This window comes from Crinia signifera, chromosome 2 (genome assembly GCF_055691185.1).
Source record: "Crinia signifera chromosome 2, ASM5569118v1, whole genome shotgun sequence".
Lineage (NCBI taxonomy): Eukaryota > Metazoa > Chordata > Amphibia > Anura > Myobatrachidae > Crinia > Crinia signifera.
Window position 1 is genome coordinate 328,734,849 of NC_139218.1, and position 24,306 is coordinate 328,759,154.

General features: G+C 43.5%; 1 protein-coding gene across 2 annotated transcripts in view; it reads left to right on the forward strand.

The window, feature by feature from the left end:
- Positions 1-9,216: 9,216 nt before the first annotated feature.
- Positions 9,217-24,306, forward strand: part of MARS1 (methionyl-tRNA synthetase 1) — a 40,335-nt gene continuing 25,245 nt past the window's right edge. For both annotated transcript variants that reach the window (XM_083169383.1, XM_083169384.1), the window contains exons 1-8: positions 9,217-9,450; positions 12,003-12,093; positions 12,433-12,511; positions 12,606-12,734; positions 16,599-16,674; positions 18,384-18,556; positions 19,413-19,525; positions 20,804-20,920. In XM_083169383.1, coding sequence (XP_083025509.1) covers positions 9,348-9,450; positions 12,003-12,093; positions 12,433-12,511; positions 12,606-12,734; positions 16,599-16,674; positions 18,384-18,556; positions 19,413-19,525; positions 20,804-20,920 — 881 coding nt within the window. In that variant the 5' untranslated portion in view covers positions 9,217-9,347. The remainder of the gene's footprint in view (positions 9,451-12,002; positions 12,094-12,432; positions 12,512-12,605; positions 12,735-16,598; positions 16,675-18,383; positions 18,557-19,412; positions 19,526-20,803; positions 20,921-24,306) is intronic.

Consider the following 24,306-nt stretch of genomic DNA (forward strand, 5'->3'; position numbering starts at 1 on the left):
CTCGTGCAGCATTCATTAAATGTCGGAAAAAAGATGGGTATATCCATCAAATGAAATAACCAAAGTTCAGGCCAGTGATCAAGCAGGATAGTGGGAAGAATGGTGTGCCACCTAGGGTGCACCGACAGGCGCTATCAAGGGTGTCTCGCTAAGAGCTGCCACTTAAAGAGGGGTTGTCAGCCCCAAGGACCATACAAAAAAGAAAAAGAAGTGGCGCTAGTTTGATGAAAGGTATAAATTTTTAATAACAATTAAGAATATTAAGTACAATTGCACAATATAAACAAGTAAAAAAATGAAATAATAAAAAAAATAATTAATTAGGAATCAAAGGGATAAAAACAAATGAATGACTGGACCGGAAGCTGAATTGATGAATAGAGTGATATGACCAGTTCCGTGGAATAAAGAGGTGTAATGATGCAAATAATCGAGAGGCCCACTGGGCTGATAGTTACCACACGGTGTCTCAGATGGTCTAGTCCCAGATACAATTAGGAGGGTGTCCTCAATTGATTGCGATGGTGGGGCCACAGTGGGCAATGACCCGATGTTGACGGGGGCTTAGATGGTGTGAAGCCAGATACTTCCCACTTCGCTAGAGGTCCCAATTTGATGTTGTAAAAAGGCAGGTTTCCTCGAGGTTGGTAGACTTGGATGGCAGATGATGTAAGTGGCCAACCTCGATTCCTGTGCTCAGTGTGACCAATATGTCCAGCTGGGATAAGGACCAATGGTGGTGGTAAACTGAGAAAGCGTGGGTGATGAAAACAGGGGTGATCCAGATGGTCTGGGTGGGCAAGGGTATTCAAAAGATACAAGTAATCCGGTCCAGAGTAACTCCTAACGCGTTTCGCTGCTTGAGGGGTGCAGCTTTTTCAAAGGTGGAGTGTGTACTGTTAGCCATGGGGTTTTTATACCCATGGACAAATGAATGAGTCATAACACCTGTGGTGTAATTAACAAACAACATAATATGCATAAAAATCCATATCAACAGAAGGCAAAACATTGGTAATAAACACTAGGTAGTTAGTATAGAGCAGGATTTAAAAAACGAGCATTGCAAAGCACATTTAACAAGTAATAATTATAGTGACAGGAGAAATGTATGAGGACGGTAACAGGCCAATCAGGTTGAGAGAGACCAGTTTTTGCATAATATTGTGAATCATTGTCATGGTGATCGGCAGCCAGTCCAATCAAACGACTTGGCTGTCCGGTCACGTGACAGTAAACAGCGTGTTGCCGGGACCCGGAAGGATCAGGCAGGATAGTTCTCATACAGGTCCCAACAATTATTTAAGACCGGACAAGATCACCAGGAGTGCCTAAATCTGAGCCACAATGCCAGCATGTAGCAGGCAAAGTTGGGAATATGTGATGTATTTGGAATGGGCATCGATACCAATGGATGAGAAGTTTATAGACTAGGAGTGATAGGGAGCTTACAGAAGTATAGGAAAATATGTGGGTCCATTGGACTTCAGTCAGATCTCGTCCAAGCTCTCCCTGCCAAGCTGACACATATATGGGTAAAGTAGTAGTCAACCTGTTTAAACATAGGCAATATATATATGGGATATTAAACGTTTTGGTACTTATGTACTATCTGGGCGCCCGATTTTTTGATTGTATGCCTTAACTTAAGGCATACAATCAACGCGATGCGACGCGATAATCGCATCGCATCGCATCGCATGCGACCAAATCGTGTGCGATGCGATGGACCCGATTTTTCCATAGGATTCAATGTTAAAATGGTCTGAGTCCATTTTAACATAGAATTCAAAGGGAAAAAGGGGTCCTGTTCCTTGCCCCACTATCCAAGTGGGCATGGAGTTGGATATAAACCTGTGGCGAGCGTAGCGAGCCACCGAGCCCGAAGAGTGGCGAGCGAAGCGAGCCCCGCAAGGGGACACAGATTTTTTAAAAAGTATTCTGTGTCCCCTCGTGGGGCACGCTACGCTCGCCACGCTTCGGGCTCGGTGGCTCGCTACGCTCGCCACAGGTTTATATCCAACTCCATGCCCACTTGGATAGTGGGGCAAGGAACAGGACCCCTTTTTCCCATTGAATTCTATGTTAAAATGGACTCAGACCATTTTAACATTGAATCCTATGGAAAAATCGGGTCCATCGCATCGCATCGCATCCGATTTGGTCGCATGCGATGCGATGCGATGTGCCCGATCCGACCCGATTTCTAAATCAGGCGCCCAGATACTACATAAGTACCAACGTTTTTGACCATAGACCATGAACTGTAACTAAATGATGTACAGTATACGTGACACTTCTTCAGATAGCCAAATTAAAGAGCTTGGTGTTGACATGCCTGGGGGAAAGAGTTATGCATTAGAGGAGTGGGTAATGGAACACCTGGGCTGAAGGAGGGGAGATCTTTGTATTTTTCTAAACACTGAAGTAACGGTCAATTAGTGGGATGCTTAAAATGAGGACATTTCATGAGCCAAGGGAGAACATTGGATGAGGCAGGAGTCACAGCATTCACAAGAAGGAACCATTGTTTCACAATTGGCATTTTTGACATCTCAACAATTCTGGTTAGATGAACACAATGATAATATTTGAGGAAATTTGGAAGTTGAAGGCCACCTCTAACTTGACTGCAGATCAAGGTAGTTCTGGATATCGGAGGTTTAGATGGTCCCCAAACAAATTGCCCCACCATACCCTGTAAATGTCTAAAAAAAGGAAGCTGGGATAAAAATAGGAAAGGTTTGAAATAAGTATAGGATCTTAGGGAGAATATTCATTTCAATAACATTCAGCCTACCTAGCCAGGAGAGTTTTAATGGTGACCACATTCGGAGGTCCTTTTTGATCTGATCCAGTAGAGGAAGAAAGTTCATACTAAACAGGCCGATGGTAGAGGGAGTCAACACCCAAATATTTCAGTTGGGAAGGATGCCAAAGAAATGGGAAGGAAGATTTAAGACCAGCTACAGTATGACAGAGAGAGCCACAGAAATATTCATCGCTACAGATTTCGTAACATTTATTTTGAAATCAGACATGCGTCTAAACCAATGAAGCTCAAGCATGACGGTAAGGATAATGGCCAGAAAATTGTCTGTGAAAAGCACCAACTTATATTCATGATCGCCAACCTACACTCCTTTAATATTATCACTAGACCGCATCGCTCTCGCCAATGCTTCCGTACACAAGACAAAAATAAGGGGAAAGTGGACATCCTTGGCGCATACCATTTTTAGTTGAAAAGGAGTCTGATAAGGCTCCATTAACTTAAACCCGAGCGGAAGGAAGATGGCAGAGAGATAGGATCCGGTGGAAGCAATAGGGACCTAAACCCAGAGGACGAAGAAGGTCCTCCATGAACTGCCAGTCCACCCTTTGAAAGCCTTCTCCACATCTGTGAACAAAAGGATCATAGGCATGCCCCTGTTAGTGGCATGGTGAATAAGATCTATAACCTTAGGGGTCTTATCCTTGGCTTTCCTACCTCGCAAAAAAACTACTTGATCGCCATGGATTAAGGTCAGGAGAAGATTGCCTTATCTATCTGCGCCCAGTTTTGTTATGTACGCAAACTTAGTGTAATCGCATTACGTTAAAGTAGCATGCAATGCGATTTTACCTTTCCCGCTCCCTGTCATTCTCGCCCACTGTCAGATCTTGTCAGAAATCACTCTGAGGTGATATTCTGTGGTGACAAGAAGCATACCTCAGAGCTTGTGGTGTTTTTCTGTGATTTTCTGTGATTTTGGAAAGTTATTTGAGATGGCTGCATCAATGAGCTTATTTACGTTGCCTCAGATGGAGGAGGAGGCTGTCCAATTCTTTCAGGACCATCACCTGCTGCCAGTGACAGCTACTTGCACCAAAGGGCACCCCATGCACTTGATGGTTAAGGAGTGTATGTGGCTGTGCCATATAAAAGCATGCCAGCAGAAGGTGAGCTTAAGAGCGGCCCATTTTTTTCCCGGGGTGCCGCTTATAATTTCTGACGCTGATATGTTTTATATATTCGTGGGCAGAGGAGCTGACATCAATAGAATATTGTCAGCGTGAGCTCCAAATGTCCAACAAAACTGTGGTCCTGTACAATGCATGGATGCGGGAGGCCTGTACCATGGACCTGATGGCACCGCCGCAGTGCCGTATTGGTGGACAGGGCCAGATTGTTGAGGTCGACGAAAGCCTTTTTGTAAAAAGAAAAAGCAATGTCGGCCATGTTTTACCTCAACAATGGGTTTTTGGAGACATCTCACGAGAAACTGGACAGTGCTTCATTACAGTTGTGCCGAAACGTGACGCCACCACTCTTATGTCCGCCATAAGTGAGAACATTGAGCCTGGCACAACCATTTACTCTGATTGCTGGCGGGCATACAGCACAGAAGAATTGGAGCAGGCAGGATATCATCATGCCAGAGTAAACCACAAATATAACTTTGTAGATCCCGATACTGGTGTGCCCACGCAAACCATTGAACGCCTTTGGGGCTCCTGCAAATGGCGGAACAAGCGGCAACGGGGAACATCACGTCATCATTTAGAGTCCTATTTGCAGGAATTTATATGGCGGAAAAGTTTGGCTGCAGATAAGCCATTTAAGCGCATACTTCATGCGCTGACGCTGCTCCCAAAGGCAGATTGACTCTTCTTTTATATTTTTTAAATCATTATTGTCATTATTAACAGTTTTTATTTGTTAATGTTCTTATTCTACATTGACTACTATCATTGTCATTTCTTGTTTTTGATTATTGTCATTATTGCTTCTAATATGCTCTTTCGTCATTAATTATTTACTAAATTATACCAGTTATTTGTTAACACAAGTCGTCATAACTGTGTCAGAGGTATGATATTGCAGGTGTGAATGTGTCCAGAAAACACCCACATTATCCACGTCATCCCGAAGTGTGGCGAGCGTAACGAGCCCCGTGAGGGGATGCTGAATACATGTATAAACACATTTTATATAGTGTGGCGCTATACCTGATGTGGATAGTGGGGGTATGAAAAGGTCGGGAGGATGCGTACGCTCGCCACGCCTCGGGATAACGTGTGTATGAAAAGGTATTTTACATCACACATACATATACACAGGGCTTTTATACACATATGACACAGGGTGTTCTGTCACATATGCATATACACAGAGTTAAAATCGCATGCAATCGCATACAATTTTAGTGTTATGGTATTTCAGTGTTATGTTATGCGATGCGAAAATTGTACAGGGAGCAGTGAATAAATGAACTAGGGAAATCGCATCGCATAGCATCGTATCGGAAAAGTGACATGCGATTTCAAAACGCAGAATAACCCGCTACGAAAATAGCGTACTGGGCGCCGTGATAATACACAAGTACCGAAAACACAATAATGATAACAAAAGTCCACTGTTGAAGCAAATGGGAATCAGGAGGAGGTAACCCATGCTCCAAGGGCAGTATGCGGAACAAACCAACTGGGGAACAGTGGCTGCAGCCAGCCACTCGGGATCAAAACATCAATTATATAATCGTGTCGTGAGTCATGGCAGTAATCAATAAGTATGTAAACAAAGAACCACATAAACACGGTAGTGAAGTTTACGTAGTACTGTACACTAACAAAGGAGAGCAGGTCCCAAACGATGACAGAAGGCACTTGAGGGCATGCGGAGAAGCGGGTCCATGTTTACAGCCAGTGACAGGGGTCCAGGAGGCGTGAGCTGACGGAGGATTAAGGGGTCCAGACAGGAATACATCTGGGACCAGTCAGGCAGCGATGGTGTTTGGATAGAAAGCAATGAACAAAACAGCTCCACATCATCAGGTGATTGTAGCATAACCTGGTGGCCCTAGATGCTTAGTGGAAGCCCCAGCAAAACCGTATATGCTTCTGCTTGAAAATATCAGTGAGTGGCTTAAGGAGTCGGCGCTGCTGAAGAGTGTGCTGGATATATGTCAATCTTAGAGCCATTAAATTCAACACCCTCCAATTTGCGTGCATTATTCAAAATGTCCTCTTTGACATGATGGTAGTGTATGTGGCATATGATATCTCTTGGTGCTTCCGAAGACAGGCCCTTTGGATGTAGAGCTCTATGTGCTCATTCAAATATAATGACATTATCAGCCTCAGCATCAATAATCTTGTTGAATATTTTAGTGAGGGAGTCAACAATACCGGGGCCTTGGATGTCTTTAGGAAGACCCTGGACCCAAAGGTTGTTGCGAAGCCCCTGTTTCCAGATTGTCCTTCAATTTCTGATACCTGGTCAGTGGCAAACGCAGGATTTTCAGAAGGGGGTTTCCAGAGGGGCGGAGCATAGCACGGAGATGGACACTTAGGTGACCCAGTATATGCCAGGTCAGTTAAAGTATTATAAATAGACCAAATGTATATTAATAATAATAATAAAAATATATATATATATATATATTTACACACACACACACACACACACACACACACACACACATATATACACACATACATATATATATATATATATATATACAGGGGCATCAACAGCAGTGTATACCCCTGGGCATAGCAATGTATTGGGGCACCAACCGATCCTCCAGCGGTAGGGGTGGGGAAAGCTTTGATGTCCTCCGGGTGGTAGGGGGTATTATATCAACCGCTCAGCATGTAGGGCCTGGATCAGTAATTTCCACTAATTACCCCTTTTCTGCACAGATGGTGGGAGATGAGGTGGGAGAAGGGGGCATTGGGCTGAATGAAGGGGCCCTGATACATAACTTCCAGGGTGGTAGAGGATGTTTAATATGCAGAGGAGGGGTGTATAGTGGAGTAGGCATATTATTCATAATTTTCTGGTGGGAGGACAGCTTGCTTGACTGCAGATATCTCCATTCCCAGAAATAGATTTCTTAGATTTTAATGGAATTAAAACTAGAGAATCTCACCTACCAAATGGTATTGGGGACTAGGGGATGAGAGTTCAGGAGGCAGAGCAATCTGCCAACGAGTATATAAAACTACATACCAGGTGTGTGGAGCTGGAGCAGTAACCAGCTGCTGGAAGGTTGATATCTCTGGTTCTGGGCACAGTAGAGACAAGCTACTAGTGTCCATCAAAGGGGGAGAGTCCCAGCTTTTGGGGGGGTTTCTGGGTACTCAGAAACCCCCCCTGCGTGCGCTACTGTTGGTGGGTGATTTGTGTGAGATCAGATAAAATTTCAGCTTTAATAGTGGCACCAATTTTTTATTCAAGGTCCAGAAAGTCTTGCTTCATAGGAAGGTCCTGTTTGGTAGGAAGAGAGCATGAGTGAGTTCATATATCGGCCATGGGTTCCTGCGGACCTGCAGTGCCATCAGAGGTTAGGGATGACATTGCAACTATATCTTTAGAGGAATTAAGAGCATCAGAGGCAAGGCTTGTGTCGGCACCTGGAGCGTCGGCGTCAGGAGTAAGATAGCGAAAAAGATTAGCTTGTGAAGGCAGCACTCTAGATTTCTTGGCGCCAGATGACTGGGTTTGAGAAATGGCAGTGAATACAAAGCTGTGCAGCAATATTTACGCAGCTTTAAAGTCTTACCTAGGAGCCTTGAAAAAGACCTCATTTTGGTTGAAACGCATTGGCATTGACTACTATACCAGGGGAATTGATCCAGTTGCTGGATGCCCGGCTGCTACTCTTTCTGTTAACGATAGCCCTCCATCATTATATCTTCTCGTCACCCAATGCTTCACCCTCTCCCCAACAACCTCTTTCTCCAGTCAACATAAATGGGTAGCTAGCGCTGGTTACCCATTTATGTTGTCTGTGTTCATGTGTAATTAGGTTAGGCATCTACCTTTTTGGGGAGACCAGCTGCTACTTTTAGCGCAAGGTTTGGATAAACATTATCTGAACCTCTTTCTCCAGTCACTCTCTGCCTGTCCAAGGCACCATCCTCTCCCCATCATACAGATATATTCCTTTTGGAGGCCACATCCACTTTACCAGGAGCGTGCAACAGAGGTGCTTTAAGAGAGGAGGCCCATGTGTATTCTCCTCCGTTCTGGCCTCCTCCCCTCTCCCGGCCGCCACTGCAGTGCTGCATGAATGCACAGCGCAGTAGAGTTTGATATCTAGAGGGCTCAGACTCTACTGCGCATGCGCAGAACTCTGAAAAATGGCAGCTTTATCTGCAGGATGAAGTGTTAAGTATTAAAAGATGGGAGAAATTTTGCGGTGTTGGCCCCCAGGGGCCCATGTGCACTGCGTATTTTACACCCATTATAAATACACCACCAGCGTGCACTCCTTCGGTGCACGCAAGTAAAACCCCCCACCTCCTCTTCTCCTGTCATGGTGCGCGACCCCCCCCCCCCCCCCGCATCCCATTATTTTGTTCTAGATCTGACCCTGGTTACCACTCCCATATGAAGTAGGTGACATGGACTCTCATAACAACAATAATAGCACACTAGGAGACATGGCGGCCATTATTAAAAATCCTTCCAGAATTTCCTGCCAAAACCACACCCGACACTCCTTGACGATTATCTCACAACAATGATGACATTTCTCACACATATTTACGTTTCTATACAATTTAATACAAATAAATGAGAACCTGTGGATTCTCTGATCTCTCCAGCATTAACACGTGGATTAACTGGACAAAGCAGTTCAGAACTCTTCTTTTCTGCTAAAATCAATGGAAATGAAGCTCATCACTGCTAAGTAAATAGAGCACGATAATTTATCAATCTACAAATCAATAGAGTGTATTTCTGCAGAGCAACTTTTCCAGTATGTCATTTACACTTTGCCTGCTCAGTTACAGAAACAGTGGCGGAACTGCTGGAGACAATGAAGTCGCCTGCCACCGGGTTTCTACTGTTTAGGGGGCACTCATCCCTTGTCTCCGGCTGAATTATCCTAGTGGTCATGACTCATGACCACAGCTGGCAGAGAAGAGCTCTGCACTGAGGCCCATTTCTCCTCGAGTGACGAGTCCTCCCCCTCATAGGTGGGCGGACGTGCGCACGGAGGCTGCCCCCAGAGGCTACAGCAGCAGACGTAATTACTACTACTACTACAGGTCAGGAAACGAAACGGGGTAAGGGATCTCGCACTTGCAAGCCAATCAGGGCTCGGAAACACGCCTACCCACGTTTCCTGCCATCAATAACGTAACGTCAATCCTTTCATGATGGGAGTTGTAGTTCTTGTCTCACTTAAAGCAGATTCATAGAACAACTTTGTCAGACGTATAGGACTACATATCCCGGCGTGCCCCACGGTCCATGTGGCTGTAGCTGTGTCTAGTGCGTTGCATCAGCTGTGATTGGAAGTGCTCGGTGCCGGTTGTGTCTATAGTTTATTCATTGAGCCGGCGGAGGCATGAAGCTGTACGTGAGCGATGGTAACCCGCACGGGGTGAAGGTGCTGGCTGCTGCCGGGCTGTGGTCCAATGATGTGGAGATCCAGAGGTTACAGCAGGAGGGTAAGGGCTTTAGGACAGCTGGGACACAGGGATCTCCTCACATTTACTCTAGAAAGACTGCTACTTCCTGCAATTAGGAGGTTACCCAAACACAATAAAACAGTAACTTAAATAATAGGAGAAGATACTTTTCACGAAGACATTTCATCATCATGTAACATGTATGTGTTGGGAGGACATGGCTGCATTTGCCAATTTCTATATGTGTGCTCATTATTTTTGCACTATGATATTATAGAAGGATAAATAGAATTTTTGATGTGTGCTGATTTATTTCGTGCATTTTATATTAGTGACTGATAAGTGGCCCTATACACTGGTCATCTTGGTGTGACAAAAACGTTTTCAGTGCTTAGTAACCTAGGTTACTACTGTAACCTACCATTTGCTGTCCTCCCCACTTCAATACATTTTCACAAATATATTATTCTCCTTCTATTTTACATCCGCTGCTCCCCAGTTTGAATTTCTATTTGTTCCCTGTTCACTCCAGACTCCAGTTTAAGGCTGCATCTGCACATTGCCTTTTAACAGGCCATGTTTAGCATGATGCACTTTCTTGTGTCTACAAATTGCGTTTTAACAGGATACATTTGAACAGGATCCTGTTTAGCAGGATGAAGCTTCTTGTGTCTACACAAATCTTGTTTAGCAGGATGCGCTTTTTGTCAGGAATAAAATTTGTAGGGGCTCTCCATATTTTCAGAACCAGCGCCGGGCTTTTGGAGCTGGCCCTGATTCCCAAAATATGGGGGACAAAATAAGTCTGGATACCCCATATTTTAGGGACCGTCACCAGGCTCCGCTAGCAGGGGGTGAAATGCCTTAGCCAGGGGACACGCTAATGGGGTCCAATGGCCAAAATATTTCCTACCTAAACTAGTCAGCACAGGCTGGGATTGTAGAATAAAAATGCAAACGGTTTTAAAATATTTTATTAAACAGGTTCTTCTTTCTTCACCCTCACTTAGATGTTGGCACTCCTTGGGGTACGTTTTCTAAAAACGAAAAGTGGTGTTGCCTATAGCAACCAATCAGATTAGGTCCATCATTTCTCTATTGCATCTGAGGAAATGATAAATGGAATTTTCTTTGTTGCTACTAGGGATGGCTATAGGTGCAGTTGTTATTGATGGTGATAGTGCAGCTGGCCATAGATGGTGACATACTACTTGACAGATGATCGTCGATGTTGGTGAAGTCATCCATTTTGTTGGACTGACTTCAGGAGTGCCGGGGGCAAAGCTGTGCTCTGTATTCCATCACTGTGGGGGGGGGGGGGGGTGGGACTGGTTCTGCTGTGCCAACAATGGAAGGAAACCAACTGGTTCTCCCCATCTATGGCAAAACTATTCTACATTGGCCATAAACCATCGATGATTACGAAATGTCCATGGCCATCCCAAGTTGCTAATTGCAGCATAACCTTTTTTACATTTTTCGAAACTTGAGTAAATTCACCGTAAGTCTTTCCCTATAAGAATTTACATCAACCTACGATCCTTTTACTGCTCCACCAAGCCCCAACTCTCCATACATGTCTACCCTCTTACATCCATATGTCTATGAAGGCCAGTTGTACCCCTCGTACAAATCATCTCTGCCTGGGTGTGGTATAGCCGGTCGCCATCAGAATCCCAAAGGCCGGTACTCCGACAAGCGGGCAAGCTCATCTGAGCCCCTTGAAGACTTGCTGCGCTTCCCATGCTGTGGGCTCGGTTTATCGCTGAGCTCACCACAGGTTCTAATGTCCCTCCATGAGGGTTGTGTCCCCCATGAGGGAGATTAGTCCCTGTAAGTCGAGATCCCAACTGTTGAGCATTTAACAGTCGGGATTCTGATGTCAGTATACAGACCGTCAGAATCCCGACTGACAGGAGGTCATCCGGCACCCGTCTGCCCACTCTTCATCTATCTTGTATAGAACTGTTATGTCTTCTGGTTATTTTCTGGCATGCCATTTATAACTAACAGGTATGAAGCCCCTCCCTAATTTTATGTAGTCATGTATGTGATCCTATTAGTTACTGCATGGTTGCGTATTGTATAAGTCACCGATATCTGGAGGGATCCGATACGTAATGCCGGCGGTCGGAATCCCGACACTGGAATCCCGACCGCCGAAATCCCGACATGGGGGGGACGTGGATTGCCCCCCTTGCGGGCTTGCTGCGCTCGCCAGGCAGCGGGCCCGGTGCCTCGCTATGCTCGGCACACTATTTTATTCTCCCTCTATGGGTGTCGTGGACACCCACGGAGGGAGAAAGTTTCGGGATTTCGGCGGTCGGGATTCCAGTGTCGGGATTCTGAACGCCGGGATCCCGACCGCCGGCAAATTGACCGCATCCCATCTGGAGGTATGGCACAATTCGCTCTGTATGTAAATTTTGGTAATTGCACCCAGTACGTCTCCTCCCATCAGAATATGCAGACTTTTGACATTTTAAGAAGTGGGCAGATTTTATTTTTCTTGTCTGAAAGATTTAAAATTATTAATTGTTACAAATGACGTGCGTAGTTTGTGACCCTGTGTATTTTTTTTTCTCACTCAGATAGAGTTGTGCCCTTCCTGTCACAGGCAAAACTTCCGGCACTACAGCTTGATAATGGCACTTTTCTTTTCTCCTCCAATGCAATTTGTCGGTGAGTATCTACTAGAACTTGTTCTAGACTATTTAAGCAGTGGTAATTAAGGGGTTCCTGTTGCCAGTCATGCAGGCTGTGGTGCTAATGGCTGATCCTATGTACAAGGTGTACCAATAGGAATATATATATACTTTTTAAATTGTACAAGAAACTTGTCAACAGCAATCTGGGTGCAGTTGCCCATGCACAGGTTCTTGTAGTACGTCTGCAGTGTTAAAGCAATGATTTTTACCTCAGTACATCATTCCTAATATAATATTGTGTAATTGTTTACTGTGAAGATTATGTGCCAGACCCTTATTATTTTCTAAATACTGAAAACAATCTGCCCTGTAGGTATTTTTACTTATCAACTGGGAAGGACCTGGATGACCTAAGTAATCAGTGGCTGGAATGGGAAGCAACAGAGCTGCAAGTACGTTGTGAGAGTGGGTGATATATAGAACACTATTAATGTCACATGTCCACTTATCCATTTATAATTCATATTGTTTGCATGTCTTATTTAGCCTGTGATCTCAGCAGCCTTGTACGCACATGTTATACAAGGGAAGAAGAAGGAAGAGTCTATTGCAATAGTTGACAAACAACTTGGCCATATTGCACAGAGTCTTACAAAGAAACCATATCTTGTTGCTGTGAGTACAACCTTATAATATACAGGGCAATGAATAGACCTGTCAGGGTTTTTTTTTTACTAAGATGGGAGTTCTACTGAAGATGAAATGGTGCTATGGGCAAACTATTATCTTCTAGAAGGTGTTAAATAGAATTAGAAGTATAATCTGATTCCATCTTGGTAAATAAAAATGGTCTTCACGCAGCCACTGTTCCAAATCAATTGCAGAATGAGATTTTTTTGTAAACGTGGCGCAGATGTGTTGTAACTTTTAGTGAACAGACTTTTAATTCTGAATAAAGAAAGTAGTTGCAGCATTTGGGGACAACTGGTTGATAGTTGCATACACAAATGTAATAACAATTGCTGGACAATATATTCAATATTCAAAAGAAGGCAATAAAGATCCACATATCAATCCTTTAAAAATTATACACAAATTATTCAAAAAAGTCAATCCAGCATATGGGAAAAAAGATTCTTTCTGTGAAAAATTATATATATAAGTCCCGGTGTAGGCGCGGCACTCCAAAGATACTTCATGACGTATGAGTAAAAGAGTATTTCTTTATTTAGCAGCAACGTATATAAGCTAGTAATTATAACAATGTTGAGATACCTGTGTGCTCATTAAAACCAAACGGAGCAACAGTGCCCAATCTAATGATCCACCTAGCCTCACACCTCAGGAGGGCAGCTCCCCTATCGCCCCGTCTCAAGGTCTGAGGTATGTGGTCGATCATTCTGTATCTGATAGAAATACAGGTCGAGTATCCCGTATCCGAATATCCGTTATCCGAATTATTCCGAAATACGGACATTCCAGAAAGTGAAAAATTTTTTTTTTTTTTGCTAAAAACTCACTGGGGACATATGTAACAGCATCACTGGGGACATGATATGTAACTGGCACTATATATGTGCAAGACAATGATTGCTTGGTATTCAAATTCAGTGCTGAGATAGTACACACATTTTGTTTCACGTTTTGAAACCTTGTTTTTTGAACAATTAAAATATGTTTGTGTGTATTTTATGTGGTAATAAAATATATTTGTGTGTATATTATGTGTTTATACAGCATAAATGCAAGATACTTCAAAATAAATCATTGAAATATTAAAATATTCCGAAATACGGAATAATCCGTTATCCAAAATTCTCCTGGTCCCGAGCATTTTGGATACGGGATACTCAACCTGTAGCACTATGTTTACAAGTCACAAAGTGCCGTGCTACGGGCTGATCGCTGGTACCCACAGACAATGCCTTCTTAATGGCAGATCTGTGGGCAGCCATGCGCTCCTTAAAGGGGCATTCGGTTTTACCAATATACGATAGCCCACAGGGGCAAACAATTTGATAGACAGTATATGCGGTATTGCACGACAGGGTATGTCGGATGTGCAATTTTTGGCCAGTCCGTGGGTGACAGAACGCAGAACCTGGTATTAGGTATTGACAGGTAACACACGGGCAACGGACACAACCCAATTTACGTGAGGGCCGGGACATTTTAGTAGGGGCGGCATCAGATTTAACCAAGATGTCTTTAAGATTTCTAGATCGCTTGTAGCTGGTCAACAGTCTAGAATTTTGCACGCCCACCTCTGGCTCCGTTTGGACTAGGGGCCAGTGTGAACGAGTGATCTGTTTAATGTTGGGGCTCATAAGATTATATGTAGTAACCCAGGGTATCAGCTCAGATGAATCAGTGGACTGAACCCGTGGTACCAGAAGGTCATTACGATCCAGTCGCATCACCCTCTCTTTGGTGGCTAGTAATTTATCGGGAGGGGGGGGGTACCCTCTAGCACTAAAACGCTTGATCATCTCGTCCATTAGTGTACTAGCAACAGCTGTATCGGACACAATGCGTCTCACCCGCAGCATCTGGGAGTATGGAAGACTCCTAACAGATGCTCGGGGGTGGCAGCTGGAGTACAGTAAAGCATTGTTTCTATCTGTAGGCTTGGTGTAAACACATGTGGTAACATGCCCACTGTTAAGTGTTATCAGCACATCCAAGAAGTGTATTTTAGTTGTATCATGAGTATACGTAAATTTAATCGGATGTGCTGTGGCATTGTGAGTATCGATATAGTCACACGGTATAACTGGAGACCGCCTCCAAAAGATGAGGAGGTCATCGATGTATCGATGGTATTGTATAATGTGTGTAGCTATAGAATCATTGGCAAACAGGAAATGTTCTTCAAATTCATACATAAAGACGTTGGCATATGAGGGGGCCACCGCTGCCCCCATAGCCACGCCGAAGATAATATTCATCATTGTACAGGAAAAAATTCTTGGTAAGTATCATATTCATTAACTCAATAGTTAACTCTACATCAGGACCAGCATATGAAATAATATTATTCAGAAAATGACGAAGAGCTTGTAGCCCCATATCATGGGGAATAGAAGTGTAGAGTGATCATACGTCAATCGTGAACATATGCGTTTCTACATCAAGCTCAGGTAAAGTCTGTAATGAACGGAGTAAAGCAGTGGTGTCCATAAGGTATCGAGGGTGACTCCTTATACAGGGTTGTAATACAGAATCTAAATAGATTGACAGAGGCTGTATCAGAGAATCCCTGGCGGCAACTATAGGCCATCCAGGGGGGTCAACCAGTGCTTAATGCACCTTAGGTGTGCAGTAAAACAGCTTCTTGGAAACTACTTATCGGAAATTGCAGGGAGATCCATCGGGTGTCTTCAAAAGGGAATTACAATCAGTATTACAAAATTCAGTTGACAGTAACATTATTTCCAAGAAGCTGATGTCGGCCCTGATACCAGCCCATCCTCTGGTCCCATTGTTTTACTGCACACCTGTATGTATGTGTTTTTGTTTTTTTCACGGAAAGAATCTTTTTTTCCCATATGCTGGATTTACTTTTTTTTTTTAATAATTTGTGTATCATTTTTAAAGGGTTGATATGTGGACCTTTATTGCCTTCTTTTGAATATTGGCTATATTACCCAAAAGTCTGGATAGTTATGTGTGTCATACCCCTTTCACATCGCATTAATTACTGTGTCGAACTGGCAAGAAACCAGCTTTTACCCGGTAATTCGGTGCGATGTGAAAGGGGTATGACACACACATAAATCTGTCCAGACTTTTGGGTAATAAGACTGTAACTCTGAGCCTCTATAAGAGGTCATAGTCAAAGTGCTGTAAATTAACAGAGACCATTTCTAATCAGCCAGTCGGTGTTCTCAAAATTGTATCAAATTGTTAAAGGATTTAACAAAGTGGCATGTTACAATATTATTACAAATCCATACTCTAAAAACATCTTGATGTAAGTTAAATTTTCCATGCATAGTCTCGTAAGTAAAAAGGTCACGCTATATATTATTAATAGCGACAGCTAGATAGGTTATAAGTCCTGGGTGCAGGGAAGCCCTTTCCATGAGAAATTGGAAGAAATCCACCATTGTTATCCAAATAGGGAGTTTATTTTAAGAGAGACTCCATTGGCCTGGCCAACCTGTGGCTCTCCAGATGGTGTCAAACTACAAATCCCATCATGCCTTGCCACAGTTTTGCTATAAGGGAGTGTTAAAACTGTGGCAAGGCATGCTGGGATTTGTAGTTTCACAACATCTGGAGAGCAACAGGTTGGCCTGTCCTGCTATAGACCAACCAAACCACTTCCCTTATGGAGCAGAGTGAGGAAATGTGACCTTATTGGGTGTTATGGAAGGGTCAGGTGAGGTGAATATAAAGGAGAAAGGGCCATTTTAAACAGATGAATTTTCCTTTTTAATAAAAAGGTCCCTTGTAAGGAATGCTGATTTTTAGCAGCAAAATGTAATTTCCTCCATTGTGCTCTTTTGTTCATTGGCAATTTGAATTCATTTGTAGGATACAGTGTCCATTGCTGATATTGTTATTTGGGGAGCCATCTACCCACTCATTACAGATGCTGCTACTCTGCCAGGTAAGAAACTACTCTGTATGAGTTTATCATCTCTTGCAAACTGTCTCCTATGCTTTTTTGGTACTTGTTTCCTAGCACGGCCACAACGATTTAGATCGTTGTGGTCGTAAGATAAAAAATCGGATCGATCGCATCGCATGCGATTTGGTCGCATACGATGCGACCGATCCGACCGACCGATTTTTCACCCGATTTTTTTATTTTTTTCACCAGATTATTTTTAATTGCCCCCCCAAATGTTACTAAGTGGGCTAGACCCCACGATAGACGTCAACCCGAAGCGTGGCGAGCGCAGCGAGCCCGCGAGGGGCGGCGGTGCGCGTCCTCCGACCTTTTCATTCCCCTACTATCCACTAGGGCGTGGAGTGAGAATAGAATAGTGTGGCGAGCGCAGCGAGCCACCGAGCCCGAAGCGTGGCGAGCGCAGCGAGCCCCGCGAGGGGACGCGTATAACTTCACCGGTATACGCGTCCCCTCGCGGGGCTCGCTGCGCTCGCCACGCTTCGGGCTCGGTGGCTCGCTGCGCTCGCCACACTATTCTATTCTCACTCCACGCCCTAGTGGATAGTAGGGGAATGAAAAGGTCGGAGGACGCGCACCGCCGCCCCTCGCGGGCTCGCTGCGCTCGCCACGCTTCGGGTTGACGTCTATCGTGGGGTCATGGCGGGCACATAAAAAATGTAAAATGGGTCATATTGGCCCATTTCACCTTTTTTATCATTTTTCCCTATGTGAGATGGACTTAATCAAGTCCATCTCATCTTGTGCCATTATAATGGCACAAGACCGACAAGATCCTCCCGATTTCAATGTTAAAAGATTTTTTAACATTGAAGTCTATGGAAAAATCGGGTCAATCGGTCGGTCGCATCGCGGCCGATTTTAATTGGTCGCGACCGACCGATTGACCCGATTTCTGTCAATCAAAGTCAAAAAAGTGTAAAAAATCGGCCACATCGTGAGGATCGTGTCCCTTAATTAAGAGCCACGATCACTCACGATTGTGGCCGTTCTAGGAAACAAGTACCGCTTTTTTTTTTTTTTTTTTTTTTTATGGGTGTAGAGCAGCAGCAGATGGGTCACTTGCTTATACACCTTTGGACATTTATTCTGCGCATTAGTGCATCTAGGTATATTTCCTATCGTATAGAGCAGTATTTCCCAAACTCTGTCCTAATGGAACCCTAAAGCTGTGTACACACGGGGGCGATAGGGGCTGGAAATATGGTCGCAGGCGACCATATTGCCAGCGATGGGAGTGTTCCCCGACAATAAATCGCCGGGTGCGCGCTTCCGTTTTCAGCCCCGTTCTAATCGCTGATCGCAGGAGCTTGCTCCTGCGACCAGCTGATTACCTCTGCGGCACCGCCCGGCAGAGTTTCCCTTTCATCTCTGGTCGCTGATGAAAAGGAGAAACTGCGCAATATATTGCTCAGCCATATATGGCTGAGCAATATATCTCCCCCGTGTGTACGGGGCTTAACTGTGCATGTTTTCTGTGCATCATCAGGAACCACTTGTAGTTCTGCAGTGTTATTATACCAACACACCTGCTCTCCAGCAAGATAATCTAGAAAACACTGATTTTCTGTATCATATGCTGTGAGTTTTTTTTATTGTTATTGTAAACCTCCTTTAATGAGGTTATTATTGAGTTGTTGCCTATGGGGATCTTCATCTTTGAACATGTAAGTGACTTTCTTTTCTAGAAGAGCTCTTGTCATTGAAAAACTGGTTTAAAAAAATATCTGAAATTGGATCATGTCAAAAAGCTGTGGAATCACTCCTGAGAGGCCAGGGACCTACGGCCTTTAAAGTTTATCTCCAAAAATTACCAGTGCCCGTCATCCCATCTAACACATCTGTTTGTAATGAGCCAGAAGTAAGTAGCTAACCCAGTGCTTCCCAAACTTTTTTTGAATCTCAGCGCTCTAGAGTAGAGTACCAGAATTATTTTCACAGCACCCCTAGGTCACACGTTTCTTGTGGAGAAAGTGAAAAAAAATATATGAAATGAAGTAAATTGTGTGTGTATGTCATCCTTTGGGTCAGTTGTGTGGTGAGGGACAAGATTTACTTCTGTTTGTCCACATATTTTATGATTGGAAGCCACCAGCTCTGGTGTGGCCTATTATTTTGAACATAAATATTTTGAATTGGTCCTGGACCACCAAACCCGTGGCACCCCAGGGGGTTATTCAAACCTTATCGCTGTTGTGCATCTTCGTAAGCCAGACTATTATCGAGTGATGATGTGTATGGAGTTGGGCATGCGCACTGCAATCCAAACAGCGACAAAAATCATCGATAATCAGTAACCGCAATCGATTTGCAGACTTGCACAGAGCGGGATTTCACTTTTTCAGGGCGGCGGCTTTCTGATCACAGACCTCTGCAATTTTGCACAGCAGCGATCCGGTTTGAATCAGGCCCACAGTTTGAGATGACCATCTCTTATTTAATGTACCTGGGTTTTATATAGATTGTTCTTTAAATGTGTGAAAAATGGAAAAATATAGCCCTTTTTGACATAGATTTGGTATGTTTGTAGTGCGCAGTGTCTTCTAACAATGTCTAAGACCTGTCTACTTTTTGGGGTAAATCTGATAATTTTCTGCCACTTTTCACTATGTTTAAGCAGGAATTGTATGTACATTGTCATTACTTTTCAAGACCAAACAAAATGAGAATTTCTTGCTTAAGCAAGGCAAGCTCTTACCCCATTGTCTTATTCATAGGGAGAGGATAACGCAGCCCGTACTTTGTCAGAGGAGGATATAGCTGCAGCTACTGAAGCATGGTCGAAGGGTCTTGCTGATGCTCCAAGGCCAAAACAAATACAGCACCCTATGTGAGTTGGGACATTCAATTGTGCTTCACTACCTTTCCTTTCTGTACCGTTTTCTGTACATTGAAATTTTTTTTTTTTTTTTTTTTTTTTTAAATACTATTTATATGTTTTATTTGTTGATATTTTATTTAAAAAAAAATATAAAAATACATTTTAAATCTGACATTCTTACCGTAATTTTTAAGTATAGACTGTTTCCTTCGACAAATCATTATATATAAATTACTCTGGAGGAAATAGAAGTATGGCTAACAGACACAGCCAGGCAGGATGCCGGCATTCATCCTAGAAATGCATGCTTCCTGACTGCCCTCACAAGATTGGCACCAGAACTCAGAATACATGAGGATCCCAATGCAAGAATACCAACAGCCAGTATCCCAATCAGTTAGCGAGCAGGTGCACAGGGAATAGGTTAGATTTAGGACCTAAAAGGGGAGGGTAAGTGTTAAGCTGCGGGATGTGGTGCAGGGGGTTAGGCACTAGTGGGGAGGGTATGGGGAGTCGGCAACAGGATACCGTGGTCGGTATTATGATCTCCAGCATCCTAAACTCTGGGAATGCCGTATGTACCCCAGCCAGTCTGTTATACAGACACAGATTCTCCAATTCTGACGTATCATCGGATTGCAGTGCGGGAGATGAAAGATTTGGATTTTACAGTGAAAACAGAAACTTAAAGTGCATTTCAAAGCCTTTTCCCTCACTATGTCATGGTCATATGGTATTCCCATGACACTGAAACAGCTGCAGAATTACCCCCCAAGTAATGGCAGTCTAAACAAACAAACCCACGATAAGCGATCATTTGCAAAGTAGCTTCTTCAACTCCGCCACGGTGCTTTTGTATTAAGAAAAGTTGTCTGTGTCATAGAATTGCTGCATTTAAGTGAAATTTTGTCTTACTCAGATTTAATTATTGATATAACTTAGTAAGTGTGGCTGATTCTTAAGGGGCCTAAACACGGGGAGATTTGCTAGATCGCTCAGCACACAGCGATGTGTCAGCGCTGAGCGATCTGTCAGGGCCAGTGTTCTCCGGTGACCGATTGTAATATCCAACATGCTGGATATTAATAGCCAGGCAATAGCAACGCACAGGGCAGCACATCTATATCATTATGGGCCCTACACATGGAGCGATTTGTGTAGGCCCCATTAGCTGTAGAATCCTTATTATTGAAAAGAACATGCAGGGATTCTGGGTTTTTTTGTTTTTTTTTTATGTTATACTATTTGTTTTGAGATCTCATGTCATTCTATCCATGTCACTTGCAGTCTTCCAAAAGAAGGGGAAAAGAACATCTTAATTACCAGTGCCCTCCCCTATGTGAATAATGTCCCTCACTTGGGAAACATCATTGGCTCTGTGCTCAGTGCTGACGTCTTTGCCAGGTGAGATGTGAACTGTGAGTATGAAGCAATGTACAGTTTTGCTGCTATTCATTTTGCACCAGTTCTATGTTCTTCTACAGACATTTGTATTTTTCCCTTGCTATGATACAATTGTATTATTCATGCTTCTGCAAACAACATCCTATATTAGTCCTGCTTATGGTGCTGAAACTGTTCCAGTTCCAAAAAATGCCATATTGCATATCTGGGGGGGTGGCACTGTTCTGCCTTTTTGCAAATGTATACAAATGGTTAGCTTGGTGTACATGGGAGAAACCATAGTCATTGGGCAGAAATGTAATAGCCTGCATGATGCAGTCTGTTCGGAAATATCTGCAAGTCTCCCTGTATTTTTAAAGTGGCAATACTTTACAAGGTAAAGCCAGGTCATCTTTGCCTTGTAAATGATTGCCACTTTAAAAATGTTCAAAACATCCTTAATTATTCATTAATAGTTTCTTATATAGTGCAGAAAATTCTGTGCTTTACTATTGAAAGAAATGGTGGCAAAACAAATCTGTGTAATAACAGACAGGCCTAGAGGTAGGTAAGCCCTGCTTGCAAGCTTACATTCTATTGGGAAATAGGCATTGATATATAAGGATAGGTGGTACCTATTGCATAATGGTCCAGAAGATTGCAAAGGTCCTTGGTTGGCTGTATGGATGTGAAAGTGAGGATATGCGTTGATGGGACAGTAGGGAAGTAAATTGGATAGGAAAGATTAAATATCATGTGACCGATTCTGGAATCTGATAAGCTTGCCTGAAGAGGTGAGTGTTCAGGAAAAGCTTGGGGACTAGAGGAGAGTCTTAATGCCCATACACACTAGAGGATATTGGTCAATTGTACACCCACTCCCTCATCCATTATTGTGCATGGGAGAGCATTCCATAGAGTGGGAACCACCCTAAGAAAGACCTGCAATGATTTGCGGATGAGAGACGTAGATCTTGTGACAAACAAAGCGGTTGAGTTGGGAGATTGAGTTGGGAGATTTTTTTAGATAAGTGGAGAGATGTATGTTGGCTTAGTTTGGTTAATGGCCTTGTGTGTGATTACAAGTATTTTGTGTAGAATATAGGTAACCAGTGGAGGGCCTGACAGAGTGGATACACAGACGTTGAACATCTAGTTTGGAAGTTAGCCTTGCAGCAGCGGGTGTGGTATAATTACCCGACAGTCGGAATCCCGACTGCACAGCGCAATGAAGCCCCTTGCGGGCTCGCCACACTATGGGGGTTGTGGACCCCCATGAGGGAGCAGTCGGGATTCCGACGTCGGAGTAATCGTCAGAGTCGGCGGCTCCCCGACAGGAATCCCTACTGTCTGGGAGCCGCCCAGCACCCGCAGCAGCTAACAATAGATTATAGAGGGAAGTCTTTTTGGTAAGAGCAGTAAGAAGATTATTGCAATAACTAATGTGAGAGATGATGAGAGCATGGTTTGGAGTTTTTGCAGTATCTTGTGTAAGGTATGGTCGTATTTTAGATATGGTTTTAGATGCATGCTTTAGAGACTGATTTAATGTGGGGAACAAAGTACAGGTCATAGGCAAAGAGGACACCCAGGCAGCAAGCTTATGGGAGTAGGCTTGATTGTCATGTTCTCAACAGTGATAGAGATTAGTTTGGTTACAACTATGGATATTAATATGGAAATATTAAGTTTGAGGTTGTGAGATGATCGCTAAGATGAAATGGAATTCAGTGACTCACCATAATAGATGGTTATAAGTCTGGGGAGCAGAGGTAGATTTCAGTATCATCTGCAAACAGATGATATTGAAATCCAAAATAACTAATTTGTTTGCCGTGTGATTTGGTCTAGATTGAGAAAAGCAGAGGGATTTAGACTGAACCTTGTACTCCCACTGATAGAGGTAGGGAAGGGAAGGGGAATCAGAGAAATTAAAAGTAAAAGAGCCATTAGATAGGATAATAACCAAGCGAGGACTATGTTCTGAAGACCTTGGGATTGTAGTGTTTGTATGAGAAGAGAATGGTCAACAGTCTCAAATGCAGCAGAGCGCTTTGGAAGAATAAGAAGTGAGTAATGGCCTTTTATAGGGCCAATATTAAGGCATTTTCTAAGCAACTTTGCTTAGTTTGGCAAAGTCACTTAGAAAATCATCTGTGTGTAATGGCTTTAGTGACACCAATGCGCGTCTCAGTGCATCGCTGTTAGAGATTGATGGCCAGTGTCACGCTGATTCCCAGTGTTTTCCACCGGAGAACACTGGCACTGTCAGCTCGCTCAGCACACAGCGCTGACAGCTCGCGGTGTGTCTGTGTGTGGTCTGTCAGCTCTGTGTGCTGAGCGACAGAACGCAGCACTGCCCGACCTAGCATAGCTAGGTCGCCCTAGACACATGGCTATTAGCGGTCTAAAGTAGCAAGTGATCTGGCTGAGAATGAAAGCCTGCCTGAAGTGGGTCCAATAAGTTGTGTGAGGCAAGTTTCTTGTAAATTGAAAGGGGCATTAGAGCTGAGCGATAAAATAGTGTTTTGAGATGGTTTGGATCAGAATTGTATTTTGTTCAAGGATGCAGTGATTACTACCATTTTCAACAGAAGGAAAGATACCAATAGAGAGGGAGATTACAGGAGATTATTTCAGTTAACTGTGGTATGAGCACAGGAGACAGCTTTACTTATTTGTGAGGATGTAGGGTCAAGAGGAGAGTTGAGCAGGAGGAAAAGTCTTGTGAGATACTTCATCTTCATTTCTGGGATCACATGACAAGAAGGAACCAGAGCGTTCAGGTAGGGAATTGAGAAGGTCACTAACTGAGGGAAAAAATGGTACTCATGTTAGTTCAGTGGTCAGGGAACTCTGTCCTCATTACCCCACACAGTGCATGTTTTGCTGGTAACCCAGCAGGTGCACAGGTGTACTAATTACTCCGACACATTTCATAAGGTCCGCAGGTGGAGTTAATTATTTCACTTGTGATTCTGTGAGGAGACCTGCAAAACATGCACTGCGTGGGGTAATGAGGACCGAGTTCCCTGACCACTGTGTTGGTTCATCTCTGATCTTATCACTCTCATCCTTGAAGTAGGAACTGAGGTCTGCACATTGATAGTAGTTAGTGGGTAGGATAAGGGAGGGTTCAGAAGTGATTTAAATGTGTTAAAAGTAAATTGGGGTTTGAGGCTTGAGTAAATTGAGTTTGGCAGTGACCAGGGCATTAAAAAAGGAGCAGTATATATAAGGTAGTCTCTTGGAGTGTGGGTTTACACCACTGACTTTCAACTTCACATGGAAATTTTTGTAGGTGTCTTGTTAATTTAGAATGCCAGGGGAAAGGGAAATTCATGAACTTAAGCATTGTCTGATAAATGCAGCGAACCTCCTGATGACTAGAAGCATCCGTCCAATGG